Source organism: Ceratotherium simum, chromosome 22 (assembly GCF_057802395.1).
Source record: "Ceratotherium simum simum isolate JZ-2026a chromosome 22, ASM5780239v1, whole genome shotgun sequence".
In the NCBI taxonomy this organism is placed as follows: Eukaryota; Metazoa; Chordata; class Mammalia; order Perissodactyla; family Rhinocerotidae; genus Ceratotherium; species Ceratotherium simum.
Window position 1 is genome coordinate 13611571 of NC_141921.1, and position 23887 is coordinate 13635457.

At 52.7% G+C, this 23887-nt stretch overlaps 4 protein-coding genes across 11 annotated transcripts in view; 2 read left to right on the forward strand and 2 right to left on the reverse strand.

Moving 5' to 3' along the window:
- Nucleotides 1-4659, forward strand: part of TESK2 (testis associated actin remodelling kinase 2) — a 135044-nt gene extending 130385 nt beyond the window's left edge. For both annotated transcript variants that reach the window (XM_004442015.3, XM_014796454.2), the window contains 6 exons: nucleotides 850-932; nucleotides 1158-1242; nucleotides 1492-1575; nucleotides 1796-1882; nucleotides 2598-2715; nucleotides 3024-4659. In XM_004442015.3, coding sequence (XP_004442072.1) covers nucleotides 850-932; nucleotides 1158-1242; nucleotides 1492-1575; nucleotides 1796-1882; nucleotides 2598-2715; nucleotides 3024-3739 — 1173 coding nt within the window. In that variant the 3' untranslated portion in view covers nucleotides 3740-4659. The remainder of the gene's footprint in view (nucleotides 1-849; nucleotides 933-1157; nucleotides 1243-1491; nucleotides 1576-1795; nucleotides 1883-2597; nucleotides 2716-3023) is intronic.
- On the reverse strand, nucleotides 4573-8458 carry TOE1 (target of EGR1, exonuclease). The gene is made up of 8 exons (XM_004442017.2): nucleotides 8324-8458; nucleotides 7107-7249; nucleotides 6979-7019; nucleotides 6737-6833; nucleotides 6450-6608; nucleotides 5924-6183; nucleotides 5560-5719; nucleotides 4573-5481 (listed from the first exon to the last, which is right to left on the reverse strand). The coding sequence occupies exons 1-8, from the start codon at nucleotides 8373-8375 to the stop codon at nucleotides 4864-4866; spliced, it is 1530 nt and encodes a 509-aa protein (XP_004442074.1). The 5' UTR covers nucleotides 8376-8458; the 3' UTR covers nucleotides 4573-4863.
- Nucleotides 8459-8658: 200 nt separating this feature from the next.
- MUTYH (mutY DNA glycosylase) lies at nucleotides 8659-16057 on the forward strand. Of its 7 annotated transcripts, none has more exons than XM_014796451.2 (16): nucleotides 8659-8728; nucleotides 11777-11897; nucleotides 12462-12613; nucleotides 12703-12742; nucleotides 12865-12938; nucleotides 13077-13118; nucleotides 13201-13272; nucleotides 13349-13462; nucleotides 13548-13645; nucleotides 13728-13872; nucleotides 13953-14016; nucleotides 14236-14427; nucleotides 14532-14668; nucleotides 14754-14906; nucleotides 15103-15144; nucleotides 15881-16057. In XM_014796451.2, the coding sequence occupies exons 1-16, from the start codon at nucleotides 8675-8677 to the stop codon at nucleotides 15998-16000; spliced, it is 1620 nt and encodes a 539-aa protein (XP_014651937.2). In that variant the 5' UTR covers nucleotides 8659-8674; the 3' UTR covers nucleotides 16001-16057. The 7 variants fall into 7 exon arrangements, with proteins under 7 accessions (XP_014651937.2, XP_004442071.2, XP_087302167.1 ...); XM_004442014.3 differs by having other exon boundaries at nucleotides 12465-12613; XM_087446041.1 differs by lacking the exon at nucleotides 14236-14427.
- Nucleotides 16058-16566: 509 nt separating this feature from the next.
- Nucleotides 16567-18202, reverse strand: HPDL (4-hydroxyphenylpyruvate dioxygenase like). The gene has a single exon (XM_004444133.3). It carries the CDS (start codon nucleotides 17961-17963, stop codon nucleotides 16857-16859), a length of 1107 nt encoding a protein of 368 aa, XP_004444190.2. The 5' UTR covers nucleotides 17964-18202; the 3' UTR covers nucleotides 16567-16856.
- Between the last annotated feature and the right edge of the window lie 5685 nt (nucleotides 18203-23887).

A 23887-nucleotide genomic window follows, 5' to 3' on the forward strand; every position in this document is an offset into this window, starting at 1 on the left:
TTGCTCCTGCCTTGCTGATAGGGTCTCTGCTAGACTGTAAGAGGAAGTGGCATAGAGGAGGAGTTAAAGGAGTTGAGATGAGAGAGAGATGAAGGTGAGAGCTGGAGAAGACAGGACTGGAAAGGTAGCTTGCCTTAAAACACATAAAACTTTCTGAGGTGAAAAAGAGAATTGGGAGAACATTCCAAACAAGGGAACAGTATACAAAGGCAAAGGCTTGAAGGGCTTGTTCAGGCTTTGCAAGTCAAGCTTGTCTCTGAGGAGTTTGGATGAAGATGTGTGCATAGCCGCACCAGGGGCAGAGGGGAGAAAGTGTAGGACAGTTGGTTAGAGCTAGATCATAGACTTTTAATGCCAGAGAGGAGGTTGGTTGTGATCCTGTGGGCAGTGAAAGTTACTGTAGGCTTGGGCGCTTGTCCTATGCTGACATTACTTGGCAAGGTCACGACTGGTGTTTGGGTCTATGCATTCTGAGGAAAGGAGGAAGGGAGGCCAGGGGCCTGATAGTGTGTCTTCCTCCACTAGATTGTAAGCTCCAAGAGGACAAGAGTTTCTGTTCATTGAGGTATCTCTGGCACTTAGAACCATGGCTAGCACATAGAAATCAAAGATAAATATTTGTGTTTGGAGCATGATATGAATCCTAGGGTAGCCATCCAAGATCCAGGCCTAACTCATCTTACATGGCTGTCAGAGCCCCCAGGTTTGACCACTGGTGTCAGCATAAGAGAGTGGTTTCACTAAGGAGCAGAGGACAACGTGCCCTATGGCAGGGATGGGTAGTGGTAACTCTGTGTCTGGCTGGTTCCCACTTCTGAGCCATGTTGTCTTCTTCTTTGGGAATCCTAGAACTGCCTGATAAAGAGGGATGAGAATGGTTACTCTGCAGTGGTAGCTGACTTTGGCCTGGCTGAGAAGATCCCTGACATCAGGTGGGTAGCCCTAATGGGTGCTGGAGTCACAGAAGGGACTGAGGCAAAGGGAAAACTTCAGCTTCCTCCCCAGAGGCCAAGACTTGGTCACAGCTCAACCTCAGCTCCCTAAATTCAGTCAGTCCTAGTCTGTGCTCATCCTTGGGGGAGAGAGGTTCCCAATGGTCAGATATCCCATTGCGCCAGCCAGTGGCAAGCTAATTTTCCATATAATCTCACCCACAGCAAGGGGAGTGAGAAGCTGGCTGTGGTGGGCTCACCCTTCTGGATGGCACCTGAGGTTCTCCGAGATGAGCCCTACAATGAGAAGGTGAGTCTGGGGACCCCAAGGCCTGGTTCTTCTTAGAATCCACTATTAGCAGAAAGTATCCAGGATCACCCTTTATGTTCAGGGTGAAGATCTACATCCTTCCTGCCAAGAGCAGGGCTGGTATCTGGCAGCTGCCCAGTGAACAAATTGAATGAAATATGGGCATTAGGGCCCAGGCTTGGGCTGGTGGGGCAGAAACCCCACCTCTCACGCCACTGAGAGGGAAACTGAGGTCTTACTACCCACTAGGCGGACGTGTTCTCTTATGGTATCATCCTTTGTGAGATCATCGCCCGCATCCAGGCTGATCCGGACTATCTTCCCCGCACAGAGGTGAGCTGCAGGCCTGGGGATCAGTGCCACTGGGATGGGTCTGCTTTTGAGGCTATGAAACTGCTTTGTTTTTTGGGTGGAGTTGCTGGAACTTAGTCTCTGTGGCTGCTTCTCAGGGGCAGTTCCCAGCCTCTCCTTCTGAGCAGGCCAGGATGGGTGAAGGGATTAATGACCTGTCTACCCATGTCCTTTGTTCCCTCTCCACCATACCCATCTACAGAACTTCGGGCTGGACTATGACGCTTTCCAGCACATGGTGGGAGACTGTCCTCCAGATTTTCTGCAGCTCACCTTCAACTGCTGTAATGTGAGTGTCTTTTCCCCCCTGGCTTTGGTCAGTGGCTAGCTGAACCCTTTTCACCTGGTTAGGACTGTAGGGAGAGGCTGCTAATTAGCCTCATGAGGCATCTTATTTTCACTGATGAGTGACAGTACCCATGTCCCCTCCTCTGGGCCTGCCAGATTCTCCAGAGCTCTGGACCAAGGAAAAGAGAATTGCTTTGTTTTATCCAATCCTCAGCCTGCAGAGTAGATCCACTACCCTTTGCCTTGGATGTTCATGGAACTCTGGTCAGGTTTTAGTTGGACTGTGGGTCCCGCTGGTCCAAACGCCCATGGGAAAGTTTGTTAGCCTTTAGTTTGCACAGCTCTGGGACTGGACCTACCCCTTACGACCAAGGGGTAGCTAGGCTTTGTCCAGGTAGCTCCCAGAAACATGTTAATGGCAGAACTCAAGGAAGAATAGAACAAACCGATGTGAGCATACCCTTTTGGAGGGTTCTGTGCCAAACAGGGATAAGACACACACAGAAAGTATGCTGAGACAGGGAAGGGTAATAGACAATAACTTATTAGACAATTCCTGACCTTAGCTCTGGGAATCACCTTCATGGTCTGGGCCTTCAGAAAAGACCTCTTAGCTGCACATCTGAATCTTAAAAGATGGCAGAAACAGATTCAAATGCCATCCTTGGGGTGGAAGATAGGAGGGCAGGGTGAATTGCTGGTATGGATGACTACAGATGGACCCAAAACTGCGCCCATCCTTTGTGGAGATTGAGAAGACGCTGGAGGAAATTCTGAGCCGCCTACAGGAGGAAGAGCTGGAGAGGGACAGGAAGCTGCAGACCCCAGCCAAGGGTAAGAGATTAGACTAGAATATCGAATCTGACCCCAAGGGAGGAAATTAGGATGTGGGGCCTTCCCTTCCAGGGCTGTGATTGCAGGATCCCATGTCCAGAAGAAAGGCGGAGGGGCAGGGGATAATGGAAAAAGTGCTGAACTCAAAGAGTTGTGACTTAGCATATTGTCTCCCTTTGATTCTGTTTTCTCATTGGTGAAATGCAGACAACAGTACCTACTTTGCTTTCCCGAGTGAAAACACTTTGTGGTACAAAGTGTTGCTTCTATTTGTATGACAAGTGAGAGTAACCCTGACTCTTCTTCAGGACTCTTGGAGAAAGGGCCTGGGGTGAAGCGACTGAGTTCACTAGATGACAAGATCCCTCCCAAGTCCCCACGCCCAAGACGTACTATCTGGCTGTCTCGGAGCCAGTCAGACATCTTCTCCCGTAAGACAGTGAATGTCTTGGACCCCCACTACCGGCCACAACAAGGTGATGCTGCCCGCACGCCCAAAATCAACCCCTTCAGTGCTCGCCAGGACCTCAAAGGTGGCAAGATCAAGTTCTTTGACCTGCCCAGCAAGTCTGTCATCTCCCTGGTGTTTGACCTGGATGCACCAGGGCCTGGAACTATGCCCGTGGCTGACTGGCAGGAGCCCCTGGCCCCACCTGCTCGCCGGTGGCGTTCTTTGCCTGGTTCACCGGAGTTCTTGCATCAAGAAGCCTGTCCATTTATGGGCCGAGAAGAAGCACTATCTGATGGGCCCCCACCACGCCTCAGTAGCCTCAAGTACAGAGTAAGAGAGATCCCACCATTCCGAGCATCTGCCCTACCAGCTGCTCCAGCCCACGAGGCCATGGACTGCTCCAGTCCCCAGGAAGAAAATGGTTTTGGGCCCAGGCCCCAGGAGGCCAGTCCATGCCTTGCAGGTGCCTCTGAGGAAATGGAGGTAGAAGAAGAAAGACCAAGAGGCTTGCCTCCAGTTCCCTTCTCTGTGTCAGGCATAGGCCTGAAAACCCAGGGAGAGCAGGATGGGTGAGGGGGGTTAATCCTTGCCTCACCTAGGGGATGGGCCTTCAGCTGAAGCCATAGGGCCACCTTGGTGCACAGCCTTGACTCTTCCCAGAGCAGGCAGGTTAGGCCAAGCCAGGCTCAACTTTGGGGCTTCTAGTGCCCAATGGCTGTGTATGAGAGGGGAGGCAGCAGTGACAGGCCTTCCTGGTTGGGGTCAACAGCTGATACTAAGCCTCTGAAACCCAGCAAGCTCTGGCTCCCACCCGACTCCCCAGTGCACTTCTCCAGACAGGACCAGAGGACTCCTAGTTCTAGTTTGAACAGGCCGGCAGCTGTTACCCCAGGTTCTCTTACCCCAGGTCTGTCCCTTGCCCTTTCCCTGGGGCATATAAGCTACTGGATGGAACCTGAAGCTGACCAGGAAGCCCTTGGGCATGGCTATTTCTCAGACCTGAAGACTAGGGCGCTTCTTGCCAGTATGTCTAAGACACTTGAATAATTGCTGTTTGCACTTACTGCACGATCAAACCACGTCACTACATTTCTATGCAAGGGGAGGGCAAGGCAGCGTGGTGGTCATGGCTCTTAGCTAACCTATTCAAAGATCTCTTCCAGTTGATTAATCTATTTATGAAGGAGTCTTAATGTTCTGCCCTATAAGACTTTCAGCCTGGTGGTTGGGAGTGGGGGTGGTTTTGTAGGCCTAGGGCCTGCTCTATGTATTTGTCAACGTGATATACCCAATTGGTTAAATGGTTTGTACATGGACTGATTTTCTTCCCTTCCTGCTGGAGCTATGGGAACAGTCTGTCCTTTCAGAGCCGCAATAAGAAATAACCAAAGATGAAGCTAGTCAAATATTTTCATAACTTGTTTCTGTTGATTTTTTTTGTAAAACTTTCCCAAGACATTTTCAGATTTAAAAATAAAGTCGGTGTTACAGGTGCTGGTCTGCCAGTCTGCCTTCTTACTGATACCTTTATTCCTCAGCCTCTGGGGTAAAGGAGAAGGTCCAGGAGCGATGCAGCAGTCTCTGCCAGGACTACCCCCCAACTCCGTAGTAGGACTTTCACAGAAGAGGGACCCCAGACCTCTCTGTTCTACCCTCAGGTTCTCTTCCTAGGCCCTGAGTGCTAGGTAGAAGTTGGGTCAGCTGCTGCCCCAAGCCAGCTTCATCTTCTGGTTGTGGGCTTTGGAGGAACGGCAGAACTGGCTCTTGGCCACTGTGAGGGGTACAGCTTTGCCACTCAGGTATACCTTGTTGTGGCATTCAGGTAGCCAGGGTCTGGAGCTAAAGGGCTGGGGTCTTTGGCTCACTCCCACATAGGCCATCACATAACCTGTCATAAAGGCATCGAAACCAGCCCGATGCAGTCCATCCCCAGGCACTGCGTTAGGACTGGCTTGACTTCCTGGCACTTCTAAGGTAGCCATGTCAGCTGTTTCAGGTCTTCTTTTAAGTCCCATCTCCAAGTCATTTTTGTGACTTTGCTCAGAGCCAGGATGGTTCCTAGTCTTATCCTCAGCCACCTCCTGCTCAATCTCCTCAGCCTTGAGGCCATCTTCACAGACCTGCTTCATGGGAGGACCATCCTCAGCTTCCCCAGAGATCTGCTTCCCAGGCAGGCCCAATGAAGCCCTCTGCCGTTTTTCCCTACGTCGTCGCCGTCGCCGCTTGTCTTCCACCACAGCCTCATCAGTGTCAATTATAAGGTCAATATCATGGGACCGAGGACACTGTGATCCCAGGGGGCACCAGCCATAAGCCTAGAGATAGGAAAGAGGCTTAGAGGGGTTCCAGGCATCAGAACTCCCCTCCCCCAGGAAATGGATGGGTGTTCTCACCGAGAAGTTATCACAGACGCTGGTGGAATGAGGACGGTGGGTTGTGGGGGACATGCAGCAGCGGTAGTCAATATGGGCCCTCATACTAGAAGGGTAGCTGCAGAACTCCAGGGTAAGGTGTGGGCTGCCAGCTGCCCGCTGCTTCCCATTTTCCCGTTCACTGCAACGGCGCAAGAGGGTATTGGTCCACTAGCATACAAGCTCCATTAGAGCAGACCTTTTGTCTGTTTTGTTCACTGCTGACTCACTGCTGACTCCTCAGCACCTAAAACAGTGCCTGGCACGTGGTAGGTGCTCAATAACCTTAAGTGAATGAAATAGGCTTATACCAGGCCCCACCCCTTTCCCTCAACTAGTCCCTCACCATTTCCGGAAGGCATATTCTAGGTAGGAGGCCACGAAGCGGACATGAAATTCAGCAGCATATTTGGTGTCATAAATGCCAGCTGGGAACATTTCACAGAGGTCAGCAGTGAAGGTTCCCAAGCTCTCGGGCAGGTGTGCATAGAAGTTCTGGTACAGGAACACCAAGTCTATAAGACCATTGTGTAGAACCAGGGGCCGGCGGGCCCGGATTAGCTCCAGGAACAGTGTCCTCACTGACTGGCTCTGGCTCTCATCACCCTGGGTAGAAAGAAAGGGGTCATCGGGAATGACAGAATCCCCTAGGGAGCCTCTTTCACAGGACACTTATTTCAGGCTCCCCCACCTGGAAAGCTCTCCCTCCCTGCCTAACCAAATGCTATTCACCAATGTATTAGTCTTGTTTCCCCAGCCCTGTCACTAGTGATTTCCCATACTCCCTAAGAAGCAGATCCTCCCCATGCACCCAGCCTAGGGTAGGAAGAAATGAAGTCACAGAAGGTGCAGTCTCAGGGCTGGAGGCCTACCTTGTCATTGCCCTTGTGGTAGGGGATACCCTGGGCATACTGCCGGTTGAAGTTGAAGCCATGCTGTACCAGGAACTGCACAGACTTTGGTTCTATGACATACTCCTCCATGCACAGCAGGGTCAGATTGAACACCTGGGCCAGGTATGAGTGTTCACTCTGGGAGAGAAAGAGTGTCTGCTACATCAAGACTTGGAAGAAAAAAACCCTCACACCTGATGTTCCCCAGGATCTCAACCCTCCTCTCCCCAGCCACAGACCTGGATGGAGGTGAGATCAGCTCATACCTTGTCTGGCTGCTGCTTAAAGCAGGCGAGGCCCAGGGAGAGGATAGAACGGGTCCTGGCAGCATGACACACGGCCTTGTAACGTTCCTCGATGCACCTTGGGGTTGGGTTTGGGGGTGGCTGTGGCTGGGAGTTAGCCTCATGAAGCACCCAAACCACCCAGGCCTGTGACCTCTACTCCAGGGTTGAGGTCTGCCCCTCCTGCCAAGGCTGGGACTAAAGAGATCAGGACTTATACTTACTGATTCAGTAAACTCTTCCTGTCCCCAAGCCCACTCAGTTCCTATGGGTGGATAAAGGGAGAGTTGTATTAGGTCCCCAACACCAGCCCTTTCACAATCACCTGCCCTCCCCGTTCCTGAACCCTCACCGTGTCCACAGCCACGAAGCTAGCTGTCTTTATGGCCAGCAGGAGGGATGGCCACATCTCCTTGAAGTTGTCGCTTTGCACATCCACGACGGGAACCTGGACTACTAGCTCCTCCCCAGACTTTGTGCTTTTGCTGATACCACCTGGGGGTAAGGAGGGTGATGGATGTTAATGCTCAGGCAAGAGCCCAGGGGAACAGATACTAAGCTAGCCCATGGCTGGGGCAGGGTGGGGCTGGGGGTCAGTGTCCATTAAGGCAAAACCCGGCAGCTTTCCTCTCAAGCTTTTGTATCACACATGCTCTACACAAAGGCCTTAGAGTGAACAGTGCCTTGAATTTGGGGAGAGAAAGCCTGGGTCTTCCAGTGGCTTATGTGAGACTTGGGGAAAATTACTTCCCCCTCAGCATTACAATCCGTAGAACAGGAAGGTTGGACTAGATGATCTGTGAGGTTCCTTTTTCCAACATCCTGTAGGAAATATATATATATTTTTTGTGAGGAAGATCAGCCCTGAGCTAACATCCATGCTAATCCTCCTCTTTGTGCTGAGGAAGACCGGCTCTGAGCTAACATCTATTGCCAATCCTCCTCCTCTTTTTTTTTTAAGCCCCAGTAGATAGCTGTATGTCATAGTTGCACATCCTTCTTAGTTGCTGTATGTGCGACGCTGCCTCAGCATGGCCGGAGAAACCGTGCATCCGTGCGTGCCGGGGATCTGAAGCCCGGCCGCCAGTAGCGCAGCCGCCCACTTAGCCGCTAAGCCACTGGGCCGGCCCTGTACGAAACATTTTGCAGAACTTGAGGAGTTCAGCTTGCTTAATATCCCACAAGGCTCCATACTACTGTTCACAGGGTGCTCCAGCAGACACAAGCGGAAGTAGCCAGTATGGCCCGGAGTCTGATAAAGAAAGCCATACAACAGAGCTCCCAATACGTCACACTTCCTTTGGACCACAACTCCCAAACTGCCCCACTTAACAAAGCCATGAGCTCCAGACTACGTCTCCGGACATGCCCTGACTATGCTCCCAACGCTCCAGGCTTTTGCAGCCCGAGCCGCGGTGTACACCGGGACTTGTAGTCTTCTCGTGAATGGTTCAGAAAGAAGGAGCTAGTCCTCTAAAACTTGAGCTCAGTTTCTAGAAGTATGAGCCCGAAGCCTTCTCCTCCTCAGAGCGCACAGGCCTTTCAGGTAGCCCCCAGGAAGCCACTCACCGTCAGAGACCGCTGGAGCTGAGACTGCGCCATTGTCACTGTCGGCGGCCATGATACCGCGCGCCCCTCGCCTGAATAGTCTGTGGGTACGCGGGACTTCCGCTTCGTCTCGGGGCGCGACTCTTGCAGTCTGGGATGGGGGCGGGCCGTCGCCCTCGGAGTCGCCGATGGGTCGGACTTCCGTTCAGACCTCCCGGGTCTGGCGCGCAGGAGTCGGTCCGGCACGCACTGAGAACCTATTGGTTGGCGCGGTTCGGATCACCGCCCGGATTGGCCCGAGCCACGCCCCGGGAGTGCGTCTGGGAGCCGGGTGCAGGAGATTGAGCGGGAGGTAATTTCTTTGCCTGCACGATGGCGGGAACGTGGGCACTGACTTTACGCCGTATTCATCTACACGGCCCTCGGGTAGGGTGGGGGTCCCCAGAGGAGGTGGCGCTGCCTGAGCTAAGCTTAAAGTACGCAGAGGAGTTAAGCAAGGACAGGGCGGTGTGGGGCAAAGAAGGCTATTCTGGGAATGGGCAAGTTCCCCGGGAGGATGGAGAGCTCACCGCACTTCAGGAAGTGAAAGGCGAGGGAAGGGGCACGAGACGAGGCTGCAGAGGGGTTAGAGAGACCGACTAGCAGGGAAGCTTTTGAAATAATCCAGGCAAGTGATAATAAGGACTTGAATTAAGGCTCTGCAGTAGGAGCGGCGAGGAAGGGACAAATTGTAAGCAATCAGGTGGTATAGTTGACCTAGAGGGTGATTGGACATGACTCCTGCTGCCGTGAGACAGGTGTCCCTGCTGGAGACCATTCCTCTTCCAAGGGCTCCAGTTCCCATCCCCTCGGCTCACTAAGGACTCTCAACCCTTTCTTCTTGGTTATTCACTGCTTCTAGTTCATCTTCAACCTTTCTCTGTCTACTGAGTACTTTTCATCGTTATTCAGAATTGTTTGGATTTCTTCCATTCTAGAAAACCGAAAATTTCTTTTTACTATCCCTCATCCCATTAATTAATTTAACAAGTATTCATTGTATACAATTTACCTGGCACTGTGCTCAGCTCTGGGGACACAACAGTCAACAAAAGAGACCCAGCCCTTGCTCTCATGGAGTTTGACGGTCAAGTGAGGGAAGCGGACACTGATCAAAGAATCACAAATAAATGTGAAATTACAATTGGTATAAGAGAAACACTGGAGAAGTACATGAGAGGGTAAGACTGGGGGACCTGATTTGGACATTTAAGTCAAGACCTGAAGAATGAGTAGATGTTAGATAAAGCATAGGAGAAGAGCTGTCCAAGCAGAGGAAGTGGATTAAGTGAGGTCTCAAGGTGGACCGACTCTTGGGGATTGAAGCAACTCTTTCAGGCACACATGGCTGGAGCATAGTGAGCAAGAGGATGAGGCAAGCGGGCCTTTGGAGCCTATAAGGCTATATTAAGAGGATTGGCTTCTATCCAAGAGCAATGAGTGTGACGGCCCAAATCCTCCAGTGGCCTACAAGGTACTTTCTGATCCTGTGTTCCCCCACCTTCTTTACCTCTCAGACCTCATCTCCTACTATTCACCCCCTCCTCGTTCCTTTCTAACCATTCTGGCTTGTTCTACAAACACACCAGTCACCTTCCTTACGGCCTTTGCACTAGCTCCTTCTTAGGATGCCTTTCCCACAGGTATCCACATGGCTAACTCCTTCAGCAGCTTTGAGGCATTGGTCAAATATCATTTTAATAAAGCTCACCTTGACCACGTTCTTTAAAATTGCAATATTCCACCCCCCACCACTCCTTATCCCCTTCACCTCTATTTTCTTCTTAGCATTTATCACCTATTATCCTATATAATTTACTTATTATGTGTATTATTTATTGTCTGCCCCACTAGAATATAAGTCCCATGAGAGCAGGAAACTTTGATGTTTTATTTACTGAAGTATTTCAAGTACCTAAAAATGCTTGACACATAGAAGGCAGTCCATAAATATTTGTTCAACAAATTAGTGGGAAGCCATTGAAGACTTTAAGTAAGAAAATGACATGATCATGTCTTAAAAGATTGCCTTACTCTTTGGAGAATGGATTGTAGAATGAATTATGGAAGTAGGAGAGTTTGGTGAAGGAGGTTTGGCTATGAAGGGGAAGAGAGTGGGTCATGCGGGAGGGATTGGAGGAGCAGGACCCTGAGCTCAGACAATTTAGGAGGAGGGACCATTCCTTCATATAATGGGGGAAAGGAGAAGGAAAGTACAGATGGAGGTAAGTTTGTGCATTCATTTTTTTCTCTCAAGGAGGAAGCAAACTTGATGACAATGAGGTGATGAAGTCAAAAGTTTGAGAAGAGAGTTTGAACCAGAGGCTCAGCAGGAACTGCAGTATAGCAGAGCCTAAGATTGCAGGATCTGGAGGCAGACATTTTGCATTTGAATGGACAAGTGGCTTAATCTCTACAAGCCTCAGTTTCCTCATAACTAAAATGGAAGTAATACAGTCATGTGCCACATAACGACATTTGGGTCAACGACAGACCTCATATACGATGGTGGTCCCATAAGATTAGTACCATATGGCCTAGGTGTGTAGTAGGCTACATACTGCCTAAGTTTGTGTAAGTACACTCTATGATGTTTGCACAACGATGAAATCACCTAACGCATATCTCAGAACATATCCCCATCATTAGGGGATGCATGATTCTACTAGAACGTACCTCATGGAGTCGTCAGGAGTTTGAGTGGGAGATCTGGTAAAGCACTTAGCATAGGGTCTGGCGTATAGTAAGCACTCACTAACTGTTAGCTACTTTAGCTGTTAGAGAAAAGGCAGCCAGAAGAACAGTAAGGGAGCAGTGAAGATCCACCAGATGTATTACTCATGGCCAGCCAGCTGTGATTTACTAGATCAAGAAAAGATTAGGAATAAAAATAGCTCATCTCTCTTCCACTTCTGACTTGCCATCTGCTCTCAGGCAAATCTTTTTCCCTCTCTGATCCTTGGTTTCTCCTTTCTATAGAATGAAGGTTTGACTAGATGACTGCTAACGGCTGTTTCAGTGTAAATGTGCTACATATCTAAGCAGAGAAACCTCCTACCCACCCCCATGCTCCTAGACACACCTAAAGAACTGCTGTCCACACACCCAGTCACAATAAGCATCAGGGATACACAGGTGCTCCCAAACAGGAGGCTTGATCCTTGACCCAGGCCAGCCCTGGCCTCTTATTTTGTTTGTCTCCAGGACTGTACTAGCACTGGTCACTCTGAGGCCACTTGCAGAAGCTCAGCTGCACTGATCGTACCTCAGTGCCACAGCCAGCCAAGAGCAAACCCATGAGCATCTGGAGAGTACTTGAGAAAAGCTAGACGCTCTATATGAATGGTTAGGGAGGGAGGTGGCTGTATCCCCTGCAGGGCCCCAAGATTTGGCCTCATTGTGACTGACTACTTTGGCTGGGCCTTTCTGTTCTAGGCCATCATGAAGAAACTACGAGCAGCTGTGGGAAGTCGTTGCAGGAAGCAGGCATCCAGCCAGGAGGGAAGGGAGATATGTGCCCTCAGCAGCAGCCAGGTCAAGCCTTCTGCCCCTAATGGTGAGGAGCTTGATGTTAGTCAAAGACTCAGGGGCTGGTTTTATTGGCCATGAAAGGGGGCACATTCAGGCTGGGAAGGGAACATGGTATGTATCAAGGCATTAAGGGACTAATTAAGGATCTGATTTGCTATGTGACTTTGGAATAATTGCTCTGAATGGCTGCTTTCTTACCAGTGAAATGGAGCAGTAGCCTATGCATTTCCTCCTTCCTCCTTCATGGAGTCAAATGATTTTATCAGCCTGAAAGTGTTTTGTAAATGGGAAAGACCTGCACAGGTATACATTATGCTTTGCTGAAACTGTTGGCTTTTCATTATAACCCAGAGACAAGGAGCCAGCAGTACCTCCTTGGGAAAATTAAGACCAGAAACTTGGCTAAGGCTACACACAGCTGGAGAACTCTGGTCTGACTCTAGCTCCTAAGCTTAAGCAAGCTTGGGGGGAGGGGGTGGGCGCTGTGGAGGAAGCCCTAAATGGGAGCAGACTGCAACCAGGCTGCAGTGCCTGGGGTTCTGGTGCACAGCCTATATGGGGACAATCCCTGAGTTTCCTGAGGCCCCAGCAGGCCTGGCCGAGCAGCAGAAGGAGGTGGTATTGCAGGCCTCCGTCTCCCCGTACCATCTATTCAGAGACACAGCTGAGGTCACAGTCTTCCGGGAGAGTCTGCTGAGCTGGTACGACCAAGAGAAGCGGGACCTACCCTGGAGAAGGCTGGTAGGCAGGCGATGGACAGGCACTGTGGGGTGGGAGGCTGGCACGCAGCTGCTTCCACACTAAATCCCCATCTGGAATTGTATTGGCAGGCAGAGAGTGAGGTGGACCTGGACAGGCGGGCATATGCTGGTGAGTACTTCTCCTGAGAGCAGGGCTGCTTTACCTGGACACCCTCAGGTCTGAGGTCTAGAAGCTGTGGGCTAGGAGCAGGGCAGGTCAGCAGTGCCCTCACGCCAACTCCTCTCCCCTAGTGTGGGTCTCAGAGGTCATGCTGCAGCAGACCCAGGTTGCCACGGTGATCAACTATTATACCCGATGGATGCAGGTGACTTCAGGGAAGGAAGGGGAGGGTCATGGGCCGGACCCCAGATGAGAGCCTATCCTTTGGGATGGGGGTAATGAAGGCTTCCTTCACTTCCCTCACCCTTGACCTCATCTCTTTTTGCATGCCTTCGGGCTGTAGAAGTGGCCAACCCTGCAGGACCTGGCCAGTGCCTCCCTGGAGGTGAGAGCCACCCTACGGTAGGGGGAATGGGGACAACGAAGGACTGACCACTGATCTCTCAGACCTCTGACTCTACCCACAGGAGGTGAACCAGCTCTGGGCTGGCCTAGGCTACTACTCTCGAGGCCGGCGGCTGCAGGAGGGAGCCCGGAAGGTAAGGGGGTGGCAGAGAGGGTGGGGCCCTGGGGCCTCCAGTATCTCATAACCTTGAACCTTCCCACCCTAATCAGGTGGTAGAGGAGCTAGGGGGCCACGTGCCACGTACAGCAGAGACTCTGCAGCGGCTCCTGCCTGGTGTGGGGCGGTACACAGCCGGAGCCATTGCTTCCATTGCCTTTGGCCAGGTAAGTTCATAGCCCACCCCCTCTTTGTGCATACCTGCCTTCCTTCTTCCCAGACCAGGCTGACTCCTGGACTTCTCTGTGCCAGGCAGTCGGTGTGGTGGATGGAAATGTAGTACGGGTGCTCTGCCGTGTCCGAGCCATTGGTGCTGATCCCAGCAGCACCTTTGTCTCCCAGCAGCTCTGGTAGGCTATTAGGATAATGAGGGAGGTTGGGAAGGGTGTCTTCAAAGGGTCTTTGGCTCACAGCAATGTTGCCTTCTTGTAGGAGTCTAGCCCAGCAGCTAGTAGACCCAACCCGGCCAGGGGACTTTAACCAAGCAGCCATGGAGCTGGGGGCCACAGTGTGCACCCCGCAGCACCCACTCTGCAGCCAGTGCCCTGTGCAGAGCCTGTGCCGGGCACGCCAGAAAGTGAGCCATCTGGGGAAGGGGTAGTCAGGGGTCCTAGGGAGTGACCCCTGCCCCATGACATCCTGCTTTGTGCCCCTCAGGTGGAGCGGGAGCAGCTCTCAGCCTCACAGAGCTTGCCAGGCAGTGCTGATGTGGAGGAGTGTGGTGAGTGCCAGCCCCAGCCCCAGCCCCAGCCCCAGCCCCAGCCCCAGCCCTTCCCTGCACTGTCAAGAAGCTGCCTGTAGAAGCCTCACTCCAGTTCATGCTACAAACTGAGTACAGTTTGCACAGCTGTACTCAGCACAGCTGGGCCAAGGCCTGCTCTCTGTGCTTGGCACCTAAGTCCACCTGGCCTGAGTGGGGCTCGGGGATCTCTGTTCCCAGCTCCCAACACTGGACAGTGCCAGCTCTGCGCGCCTCCCTCAGAGCCCTGGGACCAGAGCCTGGGAGTGGCCAACTTTCCCAGAAAGGCCAGCCGCAAGCCCCCCAGGGAGGAGTGCTCTGCCACTTGTGTTCTGGAGCAGCCCAGGGCCCTTGGGGGTGCCCGAATTCTGCTGGTGCAGAGGCCCAACTCAGGTACCTGGATCCCAGGAGTGGTGGGCAGTGGCATGAGCAAGAAGGGAGAAATGGAAGAGTCAGCAGCTAAGACCTAAACCACACCTGGCTGTCCTCCTGCTCAGGTCTGCTGGCAGGACTGTGGGAGTTCCCATCTGTGACCACGGAGCCCTCAGGGCAGCATCAGCGCAGGGCCTTGCTGCAGGAACTGCAGAATTGGGCCGGGCCCCTCCCGGCCACCCGCCTCCAGCACCTTGGGCAGGTGAGTGAGCAGTGGAGGGGCCAGGAATGATGGCTTTTGTGGCCACATCCACAGGCCTGTTTCAGCCCCTTGGCCCTCCCCCTAGGTGGTCCACACCTTCTCTCACATCAAGCTGACATATCAAGTATACGGTCTGGCCCTGGAAGGGCAGACCCCGGTGACTGTCGCACCACCTGGCGCTCGCTGGCTGACCCGGGAGGAGTTTCACACCGCAGCTGTCTCTACCGCCATGAAAAAGGCACTACCTTTGTTGTTTTCATTGTACTTTTTTGTGTTACCTACACGTTCTACTTGAACCTATTACTACGTAAACAGGAAAAAAGAAAGGCATATTTTAAGCAAAAGTGCTGGGGCGTGAAATTGAGGACAGAACACGGGTCTGGCTCTCTGGGGGAAGATGCCAGCCCTGCACTTTCCCCCTCTCTTCTTGGTAGGTGTTCCGCGTGTATGAGGGCCAACAGCCGGGGACCTGCAAGGTGAGTCTCTTGGCCCTCACCCTGCCATCTCTCTCCAGGCCCGGATCCATGGGTTTTCAGTGAGTTAAATGACACATGTTTGGGTGAACCTTCTCCACTCAAGGCCTCAACAGGGGGAGAGGAATAGTTCTTCACCTGAAGAGCTTACAGTCTGGGGTCCAGGGTGCAGAGGGGACAAGAGCAAATGATACAGAATAGTGTCACAAGTGTGTGAAACGTTTGTGCTAGGTTTTGTCGGATATGAGCTAGAAAGTTGTCAGTTCTCTCTGGGAAGCAAGGATCAGGAAAGGCTGCTGGGAAGAAGTGGCTGGTAATCTGGGCCCTAGAAATGAATCATTATTTCCAGGTTTGGGAGAGGATCAGCAGGAAGGATGTTCTTTCCAGGCCCAAGAATAATGTGAGCACAGGTGGGCACGGTGCAGTTTGCAGTGCTCAAGGAGCTGTGAACCTTTGGTTTAGCTGGAGCGCCCAGCAGGGCCTACCCAGGCCAGACAGTGCTGTGAACACCAGGCCACTGAAGCATTTTAGGTGGAGAGAGGAGACAGATTTGCATCTTAGGAAGATTACCTTGGGCTGCCTTTTAGAGTTGTTGGAAGAGGTAGTTACTGGAGACAGGCTGGAAGCTTTACAACATTCAGGCTAGAACATGAGCTAGATCCATGGGGTGGGGGTAGGGATGGAAGGAGAGGATTCTCTGCTGCCCCCTCAGTGCCTGCTTCTCTTGGCTTCTGCACAGGGTTCCAAAAGATCCACTCTGTCCAGCCAGAAAAAGCTGAGCCCAGGCCAGCAGGTCCTGGATAGTTTCTTTCAGCCCCACATCCCCAATGATACAAACCTCAACAGTGCGGCCCAGTGACGCCTCTGGAAGCCCCATCCCGCTGAGAATTTGTTTAATAAAGTGCTTATTTTTGTAGTTGTTTTGGAGACTTTCCATCCTCTCCCTAGCACCCTCATAGGGAGCCCAAAAGTCCTACTTAGTCCTGACTTCCACTGGCTGAGCTCCCAGCCAGCCCGGGGCAGCTGGAGGGGGGTGTTCTGTCCAAAGTGATCTGTCCTCTCCCAGCCCCCGGGAGAGGGAGAAGGCAGCTGCAAGGAGCCCCTGCCAGTGGCTGACACCTAACACCCGCGGTCCAGGTCCCTGCTCAGCTCTGATTGGAGCAGTGGTATCGCCCTAGAGCAAGTAGGTGGGCTCAGCCCTGACCCGGCCCCTCCTACCTGCAGTGGCTGCTCCCTAGGGAGAGTGGAAGCACAGGGGAGGATTTGTTGTCTTAAATTCCTACCTTAAATACTAAATCATTTATTTAGGGATATATTACATATGCAGTAAAACAATACAGAAAAGCAAAGGGCAATAATCATAAAATTGTGGGTGGGATGGCGGGAAATCGGATCAGAGAAAGACACAAGGAGGCTTCAAAAGTATTGGTTATGTTCTATTCCCTAATCGTGTAATTCCTTTATTTATATCTTCTGTATATATTAAATATAGACTATGTAAAAAGTGTTTCACAGTTTAAAAAAATCCCACCTCTTTGGACCCCAGTGAGAGATTCAACTTCTGGCAGGTACTAAGATAGAGGCCACACCTGGCCCCTAGGGACAAAGTCTTTCACTCCAGGCCCTTAGGTGTTTCTCAGTTCCCGCAGGCCTGGTGCTGGACTCCCCAGGGCTCCAGGAGAGGTGACAGCACCCAGTTCCAGCCCTCAGGCTTCTCAGCCCCTGGCAGCTTGCTCCTGCACCGACTCCCACAGGGCCCGGATGTTGCCCTGGCCAAATCCTGTGGCCCCCTGCCTCTGAATCAGCTCCAGGAAGAAGGTGTCCTCTGCGAAGAGGGACTTGGTGAAGACCTGAAGTAAAAACTTGCCTTTATCGCCATCTAGCAGGATTCCCCGTCGGGCCAGCTGGCTAGGCTCATGCCCCGCAGCTAGGATCTGTCTTTCCTTTCCCGGCTGCAGATAGTAGGCCGAAGGAGGAGTCAGGAGCTGCCCCCCAGCCACGGCCACCCCCTCAGTGGCTTCCAGGATGTGGGGCGTGTACAGCCCTACGTGCTGCAGGCCCGGCCCCCTGTGCCGGGCCAGAAACTGCTCTATCTGGTCCTGTCCGTTGGCGGCCCCTAGCAGGGATTCCGCCAGCAGAAGGGTGGGGACGGCGCTGCCTGGGGGGATTTGCAGGGCGGTAAGCTTCAGCCCCCCGCGTCCAGACCCTGCTGCCACCTCGAGGCCCAGCTCTGGATCCTCACCTGGGCTCAGTGGCAGGTGGCGAAAGCCTAGACAGTCGTGGAACCAGCGCATCAGTGTTGGGGAGCTGCCGGGGGTGCAGGCCAGGGTCAGGTGGTCCACGTGGCTGACCCAGCCCGGGCCGGTTGCGGAGGGTACTGGTCCAAAGCCGGGCAGAAAGGGCCCGCGGAAGGCGGCGCGCTCCAGCAGTGTGAGGCTGAGGTTGCCTGCAGGTGAGCTGACCACGGCGTAGGTGGCCGTGCCCTGCGCATCCCGCACGCTAACAGGGGGCACTGGCACGCTGCAGCCTCGCGCGGACAGCGCCCGGGTGGCGGCGCTCGCGTCCGCCACGTCGAAGCACAGGTTGGCGGCGCTGGGCACGGCATGACGCGGGTCCAAGCCGTACAGCGGCTCCCCGCGCCCCCCGCCCTCGTTCACCAAAAAGACTGCGTCGCCGCTGCGCAGGGCCAGCTGCCGCCAGCCGTCTGCCTCCCGCGCCGCCAAGGGCTGGAAGCCGAAGAGGCGCTGCAGATCCTGGGCGAGGGGCTGCCCCGCGGGCACGTGGAAGGCGATGTGGCACAGACGGCGGGCGGGCGCAGCCATGGCGGTATGGATGGTGACCTCGAGCCGTCCTTCCCCTGAGGCCGCTCACTTGTCCTTCGGGACTCCGAGATTCTCCGTCCCAACGTTGTCGTCGGAAGCTGGAGTCCAGTTTTGCCCGAACGGCGCGTTCCTCGCTGTTTTCAGGGGAGAAGTCACAAACCGACCCGTTGGGGGCTCGCAGTTCTCCCCGCCACGCCAGCTCTGGAGCTGGAGCTGGAGCTGCCCCGGGGCCACCGGGTCTGCGCCGCAGGTGGTGAAAACCACGTGGAGCCAATGCCGTGGCGGAGCTGGAGATAGTGGGCGGAGCCACTGACCGCGCCTGACGTTCCCCGCCTCCCGCCCAGATCCTGTCGCCAAGGATACAGCGAGACGCAGGGCTGCTCCTTCCCAGAGCCTCTGGCTGGGTCATACCCTCGGGCACTGAGCCTCACTTCCCCGGCCCCCAGAGATCACCATAGCTACCTTCACTTGGTGCCAGGCGCTGGGCTCTCGCTTATCACCCAGCCTTGCAGCAAAGGGAATCACCCCCAGTTGGGGGAGGAGCCCAAATTCTCCCCCTACAAGCACGGAATTTCTTAGCAATTTCATGTTTTAACTTAAAATTCTGGAGAATTTTGCTTTCAAGTCCTAATGTTCCCTTAAAGCTTTAAAAAATATTAAAATGTTTTAAGTTACAGATTTTCATTCCCTCCCCAAAATAGTCCAGAGAAATTGATGTTATAGGAAGATAGGCCGTCTATGTTTATGGTTCCCACACGTCTCTCCTTTCTCTCTGGCAGTCTCTCAACTACACCTGTCTTTCTTCAATCCCACTTCTCTCTCAACATCTTTTACCCCTTTGACCCAAACAAGATTTGGAGGAAAAACCGGTGGCTCAGGACCTGAAAGAAACAACTGCAACGGTGTCCTTTGTCCCCCTTCCGACCCTAGTAGGAGTAGAACTCAAGCCCTCCTTGCTCTTTGCAGCTTCCTGACTGGGTATTGGGCCAGAGGAGCTTTCTGGGGGTATTTCTGACCTTGAGACCCAGAATTGTGTGAGATCACTGGATTGAGGAAATGAGGAGTCTTCTGGGTCTTCAGCTGGTGGCTCTCAAAGGGCTTGGGAAGGGCTTTCCAAGAAGGGCAAAGGGCATAAGCAAAAGGGCAGTGAGGAATGTGAACCAAAGCCTCAGAGGAGCAGTGGAGCATGAGGTGGGGTAGGCATTTGGGGTGGATGCCATGGTCCAAAGCATTGCAAAAGAGATTCATTTGTCAGGCAGCCTGATGTGATGACTTACAGTTGAGTTTCATTGGCAAGAGGGAGAAGGATATGATGGGTTTAGAAAAAGAGGTCTGGCTGGGTGTTCCGGCCTGCAGCCCGGGGGCAGTACCCAAAAGCTGGTCAGTGATGGTGAAGGGCAGTTGGTGCTACTCTGCAGACCAGTGAATTTGAGAACATGGGTTCCAAAAGCCAGACAGATCTGGGTTTGAAATCCACCTCCAACAGTTACTAGCTGTATGACTGGTGGCCAAGTTACATTAAACTTCTCTGAGCCTCAGTTTCCTCATCTGTAAAAATGGGAATAATAATAGTGCTTCATAGGGTTGTTGTGATTAAATGAGATAATACATGATGCAGCCTGGCAAGGAGTCTAGGTTTTAGCCTGTGAACCTGGGCCTGGCTGTGTGGGGTCAGAGCATACAAAAGCGGCCGGGGGTGGGGGGGTAGGGTCGGTGAGGGGGTCACAAGAAGAGGAGCTGCAGTAGGACCTGAATAACAGGCACTGTAGGACTACTCCTCCGTAAGCCAGAGCACTGGGAAGGCACTGGGAAGGCCCTGGCTTTGGTGGTGGATTCTGGGGGAAGAGGCCCTGGGAATAGCGCTCTGTGAGAGCTGGGGCGGAATACGCTATCCTGCCCCAGCTATCATGGTCAGGGCCCCAAGATAGAACAGGCTGTCAGAGTCAGGGCACCAAGTGAGCAGCTATTGCCTCCAGGCCTTTGGTCCAGTGGAAGGAGTTTCCAGTTGAGGACCCTAGGTATGGACAGAGGGAGCAGAAACAGGATGCCTGACCCATCACTTCTCACCTGCTCCTGACGGGGAGCATGGGTTTCTGGAGGCTAAGTGGGGGCTCCCTGAAAGAAAAGGGTGATCTTGGCTGGACTGCAAGGGCACGTTGCCCTGCAAGGGCAATGTGCTTGACCTTGACCCAGGGCACAGACTGGGCTCTAAAGAGGCCAGCTGAGGGTAGCGGTGGTCATGGATGTTGGTCTCCCTCTGGGCCACACTTCACTTACTGCAGCCCTGCTGGCGTCTGGGCCGTGACCAACGTAGGACCCCTTGTCCCCTTTGGGTCAGGACCCTGAGGAACTTTCAAAAGATGGATCCTCTGAGCCTGGTGGAGATTGCCCTCCTGCCGGTGCTACAGATGCAGAGGTTGGGGGCACAGGTTGAGACCCCAGGCGAACTGGATGACGCCACTGAGGGCCGATGCGAGGCAGTGGCGCTGCTGGATGCCTCCTGCCGCATCTGCCTTCTACAGTGGCCAGGTCAGCAGAGGTGGAGGCGGGGGCTGTGGAGGGCCGAGGACCCGAACTTGTGGAACCACATCCCTCCTGCAGATCTCCGCCTAGGTCCAGCGGCTAGTGGAGGCGCACTGCCCCTCGTCCGAATTCCTGACTCCAGCCCCTGCCCTCTCTTCCGTCTCCTAGCCGGCAAAGGATGCCGCTGGAACTCGCACCCTCCTGGCTCCGCCCCTCCCCAGCTCCCTCCCCTTTCCCTTCTTGCGGAGGTGACCCGGAAGCTCCCTCCTTTCTGACCCCGCCCCCTGCCAGAGCTCTTTCCCTTTCTCTTCTCCCGGAGGTGACTCCCCCAGGGAGCTCCTGCCCTTTGGACCTGCCCCTGCCCATGACTCAGTCCCTGTGTCTGCTTGTGGAGGGCTTGACATTTTACAAGGGGTGGCTCAGAAGATCTTACAGAGAAAGTGACTTTTATTATTTTTTATTGTGGTAGAATATATATAACAATATTTACCATGTTAACCATTTTTTTTTTTTTTGGTGAGGAATATCAGCCCTGCGCTAACATCTGGCAATCCTCATTTTTTGCTGAGGAAGACTGGCCCCGGGCTAAGCTCCGTGCCCATCTTCCTCCACTTTTTAAACGGGACGCCGCCACAGCACGGCTTGCGAAGCAGTGCCTCCGTGGGCACCCAAGATCTGAACTGGCGAACCCCTAGCCACCGCAGCAGGGCGTGCGTGTGCTTAACCGCTTGCGCCACTGGGTCGGCCCGCCTTCTGCCATGTTAACCATGTTTAATGTACACCCCAGTGGTATTAAGTACATTCACGTTGTTATGCAACCATCACCATCATCCATCTATAGAACTCTTTTCATCTTGCCCAACTGAAACTCTGTACTGGTTAAATTATAATCCCCCACTCTCCCCTCCCCTCTGCCCCTGGCAACCACTATTCTACTTTCTGTCTCTGATTTTGGCTTCTCCAGGTGTCACTGACTAATTGCCCCAAGGAACTCAAGGGTGGGTTCAGAGGCATTTGAGTATTTTTCCAAATTGTTTTTTTTCCTTTTTGTGGAGATGCAACCACCAACTACCCTGAACCAGAACAAGCCTCACTGCAAGAGCTACACCCATGACCTTTGCCTTATTTTTGTTTGTTTTTTTGTGAGGAAGATCAGCCCTGAGCTAACATCAGATACCAATGCTCCTTTTTTTTTTTTTTTTTGCTGAGGAAGATTGGCCCTGAGCTAACATCCATGCCCATCTTCCTCTACTTTATATGGGACACTGCCACAACATGGCTTGACAAGCGGTGCATCAGTGCATGCCCAGGATCTGAACCCTTGAACCCTGGGCCGCTGAAGCGGAGCGCATGCACTTAACCGCTTGCGCCACCGGGCCAGCCCTGTTTGCCTTATTTTTAATGCTAAGATCTCTCTAGGAGGAGCTTAGGCCTTATTACCGTAACCTGCAGTGTATGTGGAAGCGTGTTTTCTTACTGAGCCTGTGCAGGCAAATATCCACCTCTCCCTTTTGAATATTCATTCCCCAACTGAAATCAAAAGTCTCCGCTTCCTTTTGTTCCGGGAGAACCATGACTTTGGAAATGACTCTGCACGGTCTCCTATTGGCTGCAAATATACCTTACTTTGTGTGACAACTACTTCTGGCAGAGAGTCTGATTTAACTTGCCAGGAGGCGAGCCCACTTTGGTTTCAGTAACATAGGTACCTCATGTAAGTGGAATCATGCAGCATTTGTCTTTTTGTGACTAGCTTATCTCACTTAGCGTAATGCCTTCACGGTCCATCTATGTTGTAGCATATGTCAGAATTTCAAGAAAGTTGATACCGGCTCAACACAAAGTTAGCGTAAGGGAAGCCGTCTTATAGAAGAAAGCCATGTTGGAACTATGAATACCCCTGACTCACCAGCCCCTTTGCCTAGATCAGTAAGGGTCTTTCTCTGGGGGATTCACAGGCTGTGTAGATTTTACGGGCCCTCCCAGCTGCGATAAGATGATAACTTTGTTCTGTTGAGTTCTCTAGGAATGTGGTGGCCTCTGGACAGAGATTCTGTGCTGATATCCATGACAACTGAAAGATCTGATGTGGCAACTCCCAATCTGCAACACCAACGGGTTCAACATTTCCTAACTTCCTCCACTATAACCCGCTGGCCTATATAACTGCTTTAAGATTCTGTGCCCCCCTTAAGATGGTTCTCTTGGACATTAGTCAGCCATCTTCCCCCTTGCTAGCAAGCTGTAATAAGAAGTCCTTCCTCTCCTACCTCCTTGCCTCTTGACTATTGGCATGTCTTGTGGCGGACAGACAACCCCCCCCCCCCCCCCCCCGCCCTTGGGCAGTAACAAGGTGACTTTTGAGTTAATTCCTGAAGGAAGTGAGGGAGCAAGAGGAAAAAGTGTAAAGGCCCTGAGGCAAGAATGGGGCTGGTGTGTCAGATCAGAAGACCAGTGCAGCTGGAAGAAGATAGGGAGGGGGAGAGTAGTAGCCATAGGCAAATTTTGTAGCATGTTAGGACTTTGGCTTTTGCTCTGAGTGAGATAGGAAGCCATTGGAAGGTTTTGAGCTAAAGGGTGACATGATTGGACTCCACGTTTCTACTCAACCTCTCTGGCTGCTGTGTTGATAAAAGGCTGTTTGGGAACAAGGGCAGAATAGGGAGGCCAGTGAGGAGGCTGTTGCTTCTAACAGTGTCTGGAGGATGAGGGAAGGCTTCCCAGGGGAAGAGCCTTTAAACTGAAACCAGAAAGTTGAGTAAGAATTGACAAGGTGAGGGGCACATTTATGCGTTAGAGGATGGCAGTGGAGTGAAGTGGTCTGGGTGGAAGGCACAGTTTATACAAAGGCCTCAAGGTGAGAGCAAGTGTACTGGATTGGCAATTGTCAGTAATTAAATCCCTCCCTAGATTGGGAGCTTCCTGGGGAAGAGGTGGCTTTTCACTTCCATAGCTCTAGGGCATGCTCTCTACTAGTGCTCTGGGGCCCTTGCTAGAAGTAGAAGGGGAGTGGGAACCATTGGTTGGTATTTACTTCAATTTACTGCCACCAAATCTAAAGACCTCCTGATGCACTCTCTCGTCTTCTCCTGTCGTGGTGAAGGAAGACTCCCTCCTGGGTAAACTGCACCAGGGCTCCGGGTCCCACCAAAACTCACGTCTTTAGTGAGCTCCCTTTCCTGATGTCCTGATTTTCCTCTTGATACCAAATCTCTTAATCTCAAATTCGTGTGCCCCATGTGCAGCAAGCCAAACACTGAGACATTGGTGCTTGGAAATGGAGAAAGGCCCCGTTCGAGTTGGCCAAAACAAGAAGGTGGGAGCGTGGGTTCACTCAAAGCCGCCTTAACCAGAGCAAAAAGCAGGGGAGTTTTATAGAGCTAGGGACTTGGCAGGAGGAG